Raw genomic sequence first — 12,853 nt, forward strand, 5'->3', positions numbered from 1 at the left:
TCCTGGCCCACATGGTGAAACCCCATCTCTACTAAAAATACAAAAATTAGCTACTCAGGAGGCTAAGGCAGGAGAATTGCTTGAACCCGGTAGGCGGAGGTTGCAATGAGCTGAGATCGCACCACTGCACTCCAGCCTGGCGACAGAGTGAGACTCCGTCTCAAAAAAAAAAAAAAAATTATTTTGCTTTTGTAGACTATGGATATGCATATACATATCCTAACTGGAAATTCTACAGTGGAAAGGAAAATACTATGACAAAAACTTCACACTGTCCCACTGTCTGATAGCTCTGAGATTATACTTTTTTTAAAGCTTACAGGACTTTAAAATAAGAACATCAAAGTGAAATAAAATAAAATAAGAACATCAAAGTGAAAGAACTGATATACCTTCCTGCAAAACTAGCACCTAGCCGGGACCCTTTCTGAGTGTGTGCAGTGTCTTAGCTTTTTTATGTTGTATTTTAATTTTTTTGTCCTGGTATTGCATTAATCTTGAGCCAATGGTTTCCTTTTATTCTTCGTCTCAATTTTTTGAGAGGCTACTGCGGACTGTTTAGCAATTTGTTGTAGTTGTTGACTATCGGCATATTCACCAAAGTAAGTGAAACTCTTCATATGACAATTATAAATTAAAGTGACTAAAGAGTTTAAATTAGAAAAGAATGCAATGTGCAGATTAGCTCTGGATTTTTCCTGGTATCCTATTATAATGTTAGAAGTTACATGATTACATATTTCATCATTACGTATCTTTCGAAATGAAGAGTAGAGTCTTAAATGACTCTGAACTGTAGTACAGAAGCAAGGTGCCATTTGCTTTCTTCAGTACTGGTGCTAAATTTACCAAGATTGACCATCTTGTTTCCTGAACACTAGGTGGTGCTCTTGGTAAGCCAAACTTCTAGGAAAAACCTGGAGACTGAGCCAAGTCAATCGATAAGAAACTTGCCGACAACTGGAATACTAATTACCAGTTGATTCATAGATAGGAAAGAACAGGTTATGATCTCAAGTTCTGTGAGGGGACACAGCAGGCCAAGAATGTGTGCTTGTTCAAACAAAGACTGATCTACAGAACACTTTAGTCTCCCTAAACCTGTTTTCAAGCATTTCACCTTTCACTCTAAACATGTAACATAGCAGTCTCCTGCAAGAAAGAAACCGGTACCCAGATACGGCAAAACAAGATCATGCTTAACAGGGTATCTTCTAGAAGGCAAGACCTGTACTTCTGCACTGTTTCTTATAGTACTCTAAACTATGTCTTTGCCTCTACCTGAGAAGTCTGAAAGAGCCAACAGGCAGTTTTTGGGGTTAAGTGAATGTTAGGGCTAGGTATTCTCATGGTCCATGGTTATACGCCTTTGCAAATAAACACCTTAATGAACACTGACTCTTCTCTATACTTCTGAAGAATCAAAGTTATAGGCATATTTTCAAGCTAGAACACTCTTGAGACCCAGATCATTTCCAGGTTGTAAGCATTCGTGGTAAACTAAATATATAACCTGGATTTGCGTGAAAGCTGGGAGGGTACCTTTTTTTAAAAAAAAAACAAAAGATTCCTCATAGGACTCATATATGTATTTGTACACCTTTAAAATAATTCAACAGGCAAATATTGGCTGGGCACGGTGGCACACGCCTGTAATCCCAGGTCTTTGGAAGGCTGAGGTGGATGAGCCCCTTGAGGCCAGGAGTTTGAGACCAGTCTGGGCAACATGGTGAAACCCTGTCTCTACGAAAAATACAAAAATTAGCCGGGCGTGGTGGTGTGCGTCTGTAATCCCAGGTACTCGGGTGGTTGAGGCACGAGAATTGTTTTAACCCAGGAGGTAGAGGTTGCAGTGAGCCGAGATCGCGTCACTGCACTCCAGCCTGGGCGACAGAGTGAGACTGTCTCAAACATAAAAAAAAATAAATAATAATAATAAAAAATATATATATATGTGTGTGTGTGTGTTATGTATACATATATGTGTCTACACACGTCTAAGTGGATTTTTTTTATACGGACCCACATGTTTGTTGTTTTCTTAACACCAAATATTCAAACAGCCACCTTCATGGGATCCATGCGCAGAGGCTGGAGTCCAGCTTCTCCACATGAATCATTCAAATTGTTGGGTTTGTAGATCGTTTGGTCTCACTGATGTATGGCATTTTATTGTGCAACTACGCCACAAGGGAGCACGTGTGCGTGTCCTACTTTCTAACCCTTCGTAACTGTTCTGTTCTCGGCTGCTTCCCTACCTTTTTTTCAGTGCCCTCCATTGTATTTCCAGTTGGTCACCTTGTAGCTTAAATTGAGTTAGTTCATCTTTTTCAATTCCTTTGCTGAGTTACTTCAACTTTTCGCAGCTTCATCAGTGTTTTTTCCCCCTTTGGTCCATTTTCCTTTTGAGATTTAAATTTCTAATTTCACATGTTAATTTTTATTTCTGCAAAGGCCTGTTTAATTCAGACTAGATATTGGTAGTTTTCTTCTGCCTGTGGTTGAGAATTTTCATCAGCTGTAAATTAATTCTCATTTTTTTCTTCAGGTAGTTTTTATGGATGTTATCTTCCATTTTCTGCTCATTTTAAAAGGTTTTACTTTCCTTGTCTTGCAAAACCAGTTGGTTCTCTGTAGGCAGGGGCAAGGGGTTTGTGTGGCTGAGTTCCTTGATTCAAGAATGTTCTGTTGATAGAGTTAAATGCTACCAGTTAAGTGCTGGCATTACAGGTGCGAGCCACCACACCTGGCCTGTTTTTTTCCTTTCTACTGCCACTCTAGGCCCCTGCTGCCCCGTCTTTACCCTCTAGTTTCCACCTGACTCTCAACCCTCACGAGGGTTCTGATGCTGGCTCTAGTGTCAGATGTGCTTTTCTCTGCCTCCACATAAGTTGAAGTTTTTTGGCCAAGCGTGGTGGCTCAATCCTGTAATCCTAGCAACTCTGGGAGACCGAGGGGGGCAGGATCGTTTAAGCCCTGGAGTTCAAGACCAGCCTGGGCAACACAGAGGCACCTCGTCTCTACAAAAAAATAAAAAAAATTACCCAGGCATGACATGTGCCTGTGGTCCCAGCTACCCAGGAGGCTGAGGTGGGAAAACCACTTGAGCCTGGGAAGTCAAGGCTGCAGGGAACCCTGATCATTTCACTGCACTCCAGCCTTGGTGACAGAGCAAGACCTTGTCTCAAAAAAAAAAAAAGAAAGGACAAAGTTGAATTTTTTTTCTGTCTCATAGATATGCTGTAGGCACAGATTATGGGTGACGGCTGTCTTTGGTCTTTATGGTTTTTGGAAGACTACGATAGAGCTTTAGATTTAGGAAGCACCCAATATTCCTTGGAAAACCAGAAGCTCAAGTACCTTCCTCTTAAATGTAAACACACAAGCAAGAAGTACCAAGACATTTAAGGAAAACTTTTAGCATGAAAGACAAAAATTGAAACAGAAAAAAATGTTAAATACTGTATCAATTAAGAGATTACATACTTTAAAATTAGAGAACAAAAAAGAGTTCCTGAAATTTAGAAACCTGATAGCAGACATCATATCCTCACCAGAAGAATGGGAAAACAGATGTACCCAAAGTCAAGACAAAGATACACAGTAACTAGAGAAGAAAATAATGGGTTCAAACCAGTAAAGGTCCTGCCTGGACAAAGGAGTGCCAGAAAGAGAGAACAGAAAATGGATGAAGAAAATTTTTCAAATGTCCCAAACTGGTGGCGTGTGATTTTACAGTCTGCATTCCTAGCACAGAGGTTGACAACTGGCACACATTAAAGCACACTATAAAACTATGGAGCCCTGGGATAAGAATAGTCTATGAACTTCCACAAAGAAAGATTACACAGAAAGAATCGGAAATAAGAATGGCTTCAGATTTCTCAGTATCCACACACAGGAACCTAGAAGCAGTGAGGCAATTCTTTCAAAATTCTGGAACACGATTTCCAAAGGTACCAATGAAATGTGGTGGTAAAACAAAGATACTGGTCTCAGAAAATTTATCATCCATGCATTTATACAGGAAGTAGTAGAGGGCATGCTCCATTCAGTAAACCAAGGAAGATGAAGACATGGGATCCAGGAAACAGAGTGGTGAAGGGAATCTCTAGAACACAGGTGAAGGGAGACCCAAGACGGACAGCTGTGCCCCAGGTGGTAAGGGCAACCAGTCCAGATGGATGCAAGTTAGAAGTCACAGGGAACAAACAAAAAATGAAGACATTAAGGGAAAAAGTAAGTTGTGGAAGAAAGTAACGTCAACATGATTTTACTGTATGTCTCAGCTTTGACTAGCACAGCCATAACAGGAACACAAACCTGATCTCGGTTACAGCATAATAACAGAACGAAGACCAGGGGAGATGGATGTCTGCTTGCCTATGTGTGGTAGAGATGGAGGAACCTTGGAGAGAGATCTGCCATGTGGAGAAGTTAGGAGAAAATGCGTAACACTGAAAAAAATCAAGATGCAGCAATGCAATTATATTATCTAAACTACTGGGCGGGGAGATATCCAAAGAATCATTTAAAACAGTTCAAACTTGTTTTCTCAGGGGAAGAAGGTGAGGGACTACTGTTTTTTAATTTTTTTAAATTAAGAATTTTTAAAGGTAGTAATTTTTTTTTTTTTTGAGACAGAGTCTCATTCTGTTGCCCAGGCTGGAGTGCAGTGGCACAGACTCACTGCAACCTCTGCCTCCCAGGTTCAAGTGATTCTCCTGCCTCAGCCTCCTGAGTAGCTGGAACTACAGGTGTGTGTCACCACACCAGGCTAATTTTTGTATTTTTGGTAGAGACGATGTTTCACCATGTTGGCCGGGCCGGTCTCGAACTCCTCCCTCAGTGATCTGCCTGCCTTGGCCTCCCAAAGTGCTGGGATTACAGGCTGAGCCACCATGACCAACTGGGACTACTGTTTTTCTTAACAACCACAGACAAGTTGATTTAGCCACTTGAACAAAATTAAACAAGAAAAGGAAAGCCCACGCTCAATTCCTGGCTCTCTACCATTTACAAGCTTTGTGACTGTGAGCAAGTCACTTCTCTGATCCTGTTTCAATTATAAATGGAGACAAAATTTGCTTTGCCTACATTTTGCATGTACTAGGAAAAAAAAGTGTAAAGGTATTTTGTAGAAGACATTTGGAATAATTTTGGCAGAAAACATCCTAATCTCAATGAAGTAAAGACCTTATCCAGTAACTTTTTGACCCCAAGGCTATCTTGTTCAGAGCAAAAATTATCAATAATTTTTGATGATTGTTTAGTAATTATTTAATAAAAAGAGCTTCAGCTACTTGCAGCTGTTTAGGCTCTCCCTATCTTGTGAAGTGGCTTACATGTAGTGTGTTCTACTTATGAAACTATTTCCAGCTCTCGAGGCCATGCCCTGCACACATCTCACTGGTTCCATGGTACATACTTGCACATCGCCATGGTTCAGATAAAATTCAAACCAAAAGCAGAATCTGGGGGATAAATTCATGACCTGAGAAGTCTAAACAACTATCTTTGAAGCAATGGAGAGTAGATAGTTACTTCTGAATATTTACAAACTAACTGAAAAAATCCAACATACAATTATGTTATTAGATATGACATAAATATGTATCATTGCAGTTCATACCCAAATACAGCTCTCCTTCTTGGATCACATGCACTTTGGGAAAATAATCTGACGCAGTGCCTTCCACCAGTGATTTAATTTAAATCTAAGCTATAAAGTAAGACCTGTCATTAATAAAAACAACACTCCTGCTTCCAAATGATTCACATTTACAACTGATGAAACCATTAGCTATTCAAAGTTCATTAACCCAATTCTCTCTCTCTGCAATTATGCTACCATATTGTTAAAGGAAAGGGGAATAATCCTTGTTGAAGGCCTCCTTTGTTCCATGCAGTGTAAGGTACTTTGCACACTGTATTTCATTTAGGTCTCATACAACTGTTTAAGGTGTATGAGACCTAAGGCTTTTTTATATACAAAAAGCACATCTCAAACTTCATCTCAAACTCATTTGCCCTTTCCTTCAATCCACCCAGCTATATTTCAATGCAATTCCCAAATGTTCTAAGGCTGGAAAATAACACCATGGGAAATTTTTTTTTAAATAAGATGTATAAACATGTATTTTCATCTCACCTTAATAAGAGCTCTCATATTTTAGTGTATGACCACACAAATTAAACTTTTTTGCATATACACAATGGTACATCTATGACAATTAGAGATAAATGCCTAACCCCACTTCCTTTTGCAGTAGAGGGGTGATACAGATCTGTCAACAGCTATGAATGTTAAAATAATTTTTAAAATCCTATTACAAGGGCAAGAATTCAAGTGCTGAGAATCCAAACAGAATTCATGGATCCCACACACAGTCCAATGACCCCAGGGATGTTTCTAAAATTGTTGAACTCCTATGTTTACTGTTCTCTTTCCTTCATTGTCATTTATAGAAAGTTACACCAAATGTTCTACACTAAGCCAGAAAAGCTTTATCTGATGAAAGGGATCATTTGGAAAGCCAATGTATGATAAAGGATTAAAAAACAAAGACAGCTGGAAATAACCACCATAATGTTTTCAAGAACATTTATACATCTTTTTAATTAGATTAGCTTTACAAGCAACTTGAGAGCTCTTTCATAATGAAACACTGCTTTTCAAATTACATGACTTTATAGTCTATCTGTATATGAATCCTGAAAATCTTTGCCTACTATTGATAAAGGTCTGTGTTTTACAGCTGGTTAATGTGTTGAATAAAAACAGCATTATGAAGCTTTATCTTTAACCAGGATTAAACACATATAGGCCACAAACAGTTTTAAATTTTGTTTGAAATAGAGTCCTGCTTGGTGACAAGTTAATAGTCCCACTAACATGAAATGAATGGATATTAAAGAAATGGCCAACCTGATTTCTTGATCTTTTCACAATGATTTCCAAGAGAGTATATAAACTTTTCCAAAAAATATACAATTTAAGACCTGTCTGGCAAGCACAACCCACAGATAGTAGAATCTGATACTTTTTACAACTGTAGAGGTACACATTGAATGACAACAGGGGCTCCCAAATTAAAAGGCTGTGGCTGTACATCTTGATAATCAAACAAACCTCCCATCAACATAAAACAATTTCTACTAACCCTAAAAAAGATAATGCTTTTGAGTTGTGGCCTAACGCCGCGCACTGTACTATAGACCAGATGGCAAAGACAACTTGCGCTCCCGGGTTGGGCTGGCAGAGGCACTTACTGTAGAGAAGTGATGTTATCATCTGGAAGGAAGGGGAAGAAGTAGAACAAAACTGAATATGGGCGAGGAAAAAACAACAAGAAACTCTCACTTTCTCCTGCAAATTCTCCTAAGTGAGGTCACTATACTGAACATTCAATCTCACCCTAAGTCCACACTGTTGGCTTCACTACCCAATTTTTTTTTCATGTTTTACATGAATAGCAATGGCAATCTTTTAATAAAAATTACTGAGCTTCCCATAGAAAAGGTCTCTAATTGAATACAAACTATACAGATGCTAAAAACAGTTGAAATATACAGAAAATTTCTGTATACTCACATTTTGGCAAAGAAGATCAAGGACAGAGATAGAAAACCTAAGCGGGCAAGGTCTTACACCCATAATTCATGCAAAATATGGATACCACCCTTTAGGTTTTGCTAAAAAGCCTAGGAAAGTGAAGTCTAAGCCATCCGTCCCAATTCATTCTTTACATAACAAGTCTGGGAGGCCTTGTGTGATTTTCTAATATTCCTTCGTTGTTTAAAAAGTAAATAAAACCCATGAAACAAAATAAAATTATCTGATTTTGCACCTGTTTTGTTTTTTCTAAGCTAAACATCTTTCAGTACACGTAAGAAGGCTGGCATCACATCTGGGAAATGCCTTAACAGATATGTGAGGAGTTACTGCACATTAAGTCAGTAACAACACACTTCGGTTTCAATGTGTACATAATCTCCCCCTGATGCTCTTCAACAGAGACGAGGTTCTTGTCTGCAGATCAGACAGATCACAGCATTAGAAAAAAAACATAACAGCAAATTTGGAAGTACGATCAATTTAAGGAGAATCAAAAGGAAAAGACTTAGAAATGGGACATTATTGTCTACATCTACAGGATACATATACCTGAAAGCTTAAGAAAGCCCTTATCTTAGGAACTTGAAGTTGAGGATAATCTCAAGTTCACTTAGTGCCAGTCACTTTAGTTTTTAAAAAAATTTAACTTAAACCCCAGCCTAGGCAACATGGCAAAACCCCGTCTCTACTAAAAATACAAAAATTAGTCAGGCATGGTGGTGTGTGCCTGTAGTCCCAGCTAGTTGGGAGGCTGAGGTGGGAGGATTGCTTGAACTTGGGAGGCGGAGTTTGCAGTGAGCCGAAAATGCACCACTGCACTCCAGCCTGGGTAACAGAGCAAGACTGTCTCAAAAAACAAACAAAGAAAAAAAAAAATTAAACTCTTCTTATTGTGTCTTTTTCCTTATAAAACATTAACTAAAAGTTATTGGTAGTAAATGGCAACTGTTTTACAATTAGGTTTCATTACTGACAATGTCAAAAAAAGCAGCAATCTTGAAAAGTTCAAATTAGTGTAAGATAGGAAGGACTACAAAACAATCTGATTTTTCAGTTGTAATTAAAGTGCTCCTTTTCTTATTTTAAGTAAAATAAAATTAATCATCAGTCACTGGCAACAATCATTATTAAGAGGTCTTTTAGGGCAAAATTTAATAGTATGAAGATGTTTACAAAAATAGATTGATGTTATTTTGAGGAATAATACTGTAATTTTTTCTCAATTCAGTTTAGATAAATTGTACCTAATATAGAAAAATTATCCCAAATTCAAACTTGATATAAAAAAGGGAGAGATGAAATGAACTCAGCTAGATAACAGATCTGGCAAAATATAAGAATGAAAAAAATTCTACACAGGGCACTTATTTCATATCCAGACGTAAAAACCATTTTCAATTAGTAGCTTATCTTCTTCCTGTAAGCAATCACAGATTCGAAGTTGATCATGCAGTACAAAGTCACAGCAGTCAAAATCTTCTGTTTGATGCAACACAAAAAGTTGTTTCTGTTTCCTTATTAAAATGCGAACTGGTTGTCTATTTTTCTTTATCCCATTTATTCTTATTCACAAGTTAACAAATAGCGTCAACAATTATTGTAGATGAAGTGGGGTATTGCTGGATCAAAGGCTCTAGAAGACGTCTTTACCGACTGAATCTGAAGGTTTATTGAGTTCAACCCTCACACCTTTTTCACCTGCAAGGCAAAAAAAAAAAAAAAAAAATTCATTTATTTGCTAAGCACCAGAGAGCTTCTGCTACTGCATTCCACTGAATTCCTAATAGTATGGACAATATTTCAACTTTGCAAACATCATCTGAAAACTATCACACTTGTACTTTCAAAAACTTCCCTCAGCATTTTATTGTCATGAGGTTTCGAATAGTAAACCTTCAAGGATAAAACTATCCTCTACACAGAGATAATGATTTTGTCTTTTTATTTTAAAAGCCATTTGAATTTCTTCAACAGAGTGTTCAGTGTCTCTGAAAGCACGCTAATGAGCTTCTGCCATAAATAATGGCTTTAAAAATACATAGAAAATGCATGAATATTCCATTTTTATGTAAGGTTGACGTGCAATTACCAATGGCTCTGGAAGACACGGCTAATCAGTAATGTGAATACTCAGTGGATTTTTGGAGATAGAAAGTAGAGTTAAAGAAAAGAAGGTAAGTGGTCCATCAGATGGGAAACAGACCCCCTGCTCTTGGAGAGGCAGTCCATAAGTGGAAGAGAAGGGGAACTGGCATAATTGAAGGATCTTCAGGTTCAGTACAGGAGTGCTGACTGACCTATGTACACCATTAGCAGATAGGGAATCTACATGTCGTGTCACTTACTGATTTTGGCATTTCAATTCATCTTCTTTGTATTAATTTTCTTCATGTCTACATTTAACATGGAAGACCTAGAGTACTGTTTAGAGCACATACATTTGAAAAGGAAAGGGTATTAATTTAAGGAGTGAATGAGAGGAAACCAGATGGCCGTCACCTAGAGTTAAGTGGCCTTTAACTGAAAAGGATAATCACAGAAAACTCAGTTTGTATTTGAATAATTTACTCAGACTTCTTTGCCTCAAATTTTCCGCATCCTTTGACAATTTTTTTGGTTAAAGATAACAATGAAGATGACTTAAATCTTCTTAAAAAACAAGGCAAATAAGAAATCTGATAAAAAACAAAAAGTAAGTATTCGTGGTGTTAACAAAGACTATGCTTGAGTTTCCTGAAAGCATCACCTGATTGCAGGGTATTTCTGTACCAATATATCCTGGCCCCAAATGACGTTTACCTGTTAGATATTTTACTTTAGCTCGTGCTCTCTCATCTGCATCAAAATACCAAACAGTTATTGCGTACCTAAAAGAAAATTTAGAATAGGATAAGAATGATCACACTGCGGGGAAAAAGTGGTATTTTGCTGCAATGGTATATTAAAACTTGTAATGCCAAAATTATGCCTAAATTGGAATGATTATCAAAGGATAAATTTAACAGCTTATTTATACAGTAACCTTGGTGCTAAAGAGTATAGCTGAGAACCAGGGGAGGCTAAAATTGATGCCTGACGTTGATGAGTTTTTGTGACTTTCTTAACACTTATTTCAATTACTTATTTTTTGCCAGGGAACTGCAGATCAGAAAGACACAACAGGCCAGGCACGATGGCTCACGCCTGTAATCCCAGCACTTTGGGAGGCCGAGGTGGGTGCATCACGAGGTCAGGACTTCAAGACCAACCTGGCCAATATAGCGAAACCCCATCTCTACTTAAAAAAAAAAAAAAAATCAGCCGTGCGTGGTGGCACATGCCTGTAGCCCCAGCTACTCAGGAGGCTGAGGCAGGAGAATCGCTTGAACTTGGGAGGTGGAGGTTGCAGTGAGCCGAGATCACACCACTGCACTCCAGCCTAGGCGACAGTGTGAGCCTCCATCTTAAAAAAAAAGAGAGACAATGAAAGGGTAAAAGAATGGCTGTTACAGAAAAAGCACATTATCAATAGCATAAGTACTAAAAGAAAAGAAAAGAAACAGGTAAAAGGACTCAAGGCATTGCAGGCTAACAGTTTCAACAGTCCCTGAGGACATCACTACATTACAGCAAAGAGTAATGATGGATGTTTACAATTACAACCTTGACAAAGTTAAATTACACTAAGAAGTTTTAAGGATTTTTATCATAGCAATTATACTGTGTTTTGTGTTTAAACTTTGTCTAAACTTCATTTTTCTGAAAATCTGACTTACTTAGAATATTTCATTCCACCAATAAGTGAGGCATCTCTGGTTTATTAAATACTACAAAAGACATAGTTATGCCTTCTGATATAAATAATGGGGAAAATGTACAAATGCTATAGAAAGTGAAAGTATACTACAAATCACCAGTTCCTAGGCAGAATATAGCAATTAGTTCAAATATATTGTGGATTGTGGCCAGTGGTCACAGGGGAAAAAGCAACGTTGATCAGATATAGAGCCAGTAAATATGACAGAATGAAAAATCACGTAACGTATTTTGAAGTAAAGAGTCTGGGAGTTTGGACAACTGGGAGCCTGAGGTGTACAGACCCCACCACTGGTGAATCACAGAGCTGAGATCTAAGGAGGCCTCCTGACTTCCAGACCAGACTCTGCTGTTTCCAGACTGCCACTACCTTTCTTACCATGTGGCTGCTTCTACTTTCGGGTGGCCCTGGAAATCGGAAAGGGCTCAGATACATAATTGTATGTATCTTTTGCCCATGCCCTAAACTTTTAGTTACTTAGCAATCAGAATTCTACTATCTGGATCAACAACTTACCTTATGTCATTCTAACTTTCCAGCCTCATCACCCATTCTAGATAAGATCAGAATAGGATTCTACTTCAAGAATCCTTTTTCTCACATGATTTTCTGTGCCTTAACTGGAACAACTACGCCTTTTCCCCCAGAACTTTACTAACACGACTGCACTCCTTGCCTCTCCTCACCTACGCCAGCTAAGCCTCACCCTTCAAGGCGCACTTGCCCATCTCTCCAATGTAGCACCACCTTCGTTCCTCTTAACTCCTGTAGCACCTAGCCTCCATGTCATCTGGCATTTATTTACTATAAACTCCCAAATGTCTGTTATTTATTTATCTAAAAAGGACACAACCAAACACTCAAGATTTCATAAAAAGGAAGGTCTATGAGGCAGTTTCTGGGTCAGAAAATCTTTACAGAAGCAGCAGGGGGCAGAGACGGCACTGAGATGCCACTGGGAAGAGACACTGAATTGAAAAGGGCACATTATGTGATGTGACAGTCTTTCTTTGGTTTCCATTCAGGATTTCTTACCATCTCTGGCTACAACCTGCTTAGCTTGCTACTTATTATGTGAATTAGGATGCAGGCAACACATCCCAGAATGCAGGAAGAAAAAAGGTACAGCTGATAATCAAGTCGTTAGAGTCAACCATCACTACTAACGCCAACTTTCCACCCAGCACATCTAAGCCTGTGCCTCTTCTCGCCGCCCTAGCATCTCCTAAGTCAGATACAGCAAATGAATGTCAGGAGGTCACTATCAGAATGTTCCAAGACCTTTCCATAATAAAAAGTAAGTATTTTAAAAACGGTACTATTTTTCTACAAATATTTACTTTCATGATAATGTCTACAATATCTCGTTTTGACAGCCAGAGCATTTTGAGTCAGGATAAATGTTTTTAAAAAAAGCATTTAAAATAAAGCACTAAACA

General features: G+C 38.3%; 1 protein-coding gene across 1 annotated transcript in view; it reads right to left on the reverse strand.

The window, feature by feature from the left end:
* Positions 1-6,587: 6,587 nt before the first annotated feature.
* EGLN1 (egl-9 family hypoxia-inducible factor 1) overlaps positions 6,588-12,853 on the reverse strand; it is a 58,603-nt gene continuing 52,337 nt past the window's right edge. The window contains exons 4-5 of the mRNA XM_011965742.1: positions 10,418-10,485; positions 6,588-9,316 (exon numbers count right to left, since the gene is read on the reverse strand). Of these exons, the coding sequence (XP_011821132.1) occupies positions 9,252-9,316; positions 10,418-10,485 (133 nt within the window). The 3' untranslated portion in view covers positions 6,588-9,251. The remainder of the gene's footprint in view (positions 9,317-10,417; positions 10,486-12,853) is intronic.

The sequence above is a fragment of the Mandrillus leucophaeus genome, unplaced genomic scaffold (genome assembly GCF_000951045.1).
Source record: "Mandrillus leucophaeus isolate KB7577 unplaced genomic scaffold, Mleu.le_1.0 Scaffold1186, whole genome shotgun sequence".
Lineage (NCBI taxonomy): Eukaryota > Metazoa > Chordata > Mammalia > Primates > Cercopithecidae > Mandrillus > Mandrillus leucophaeus.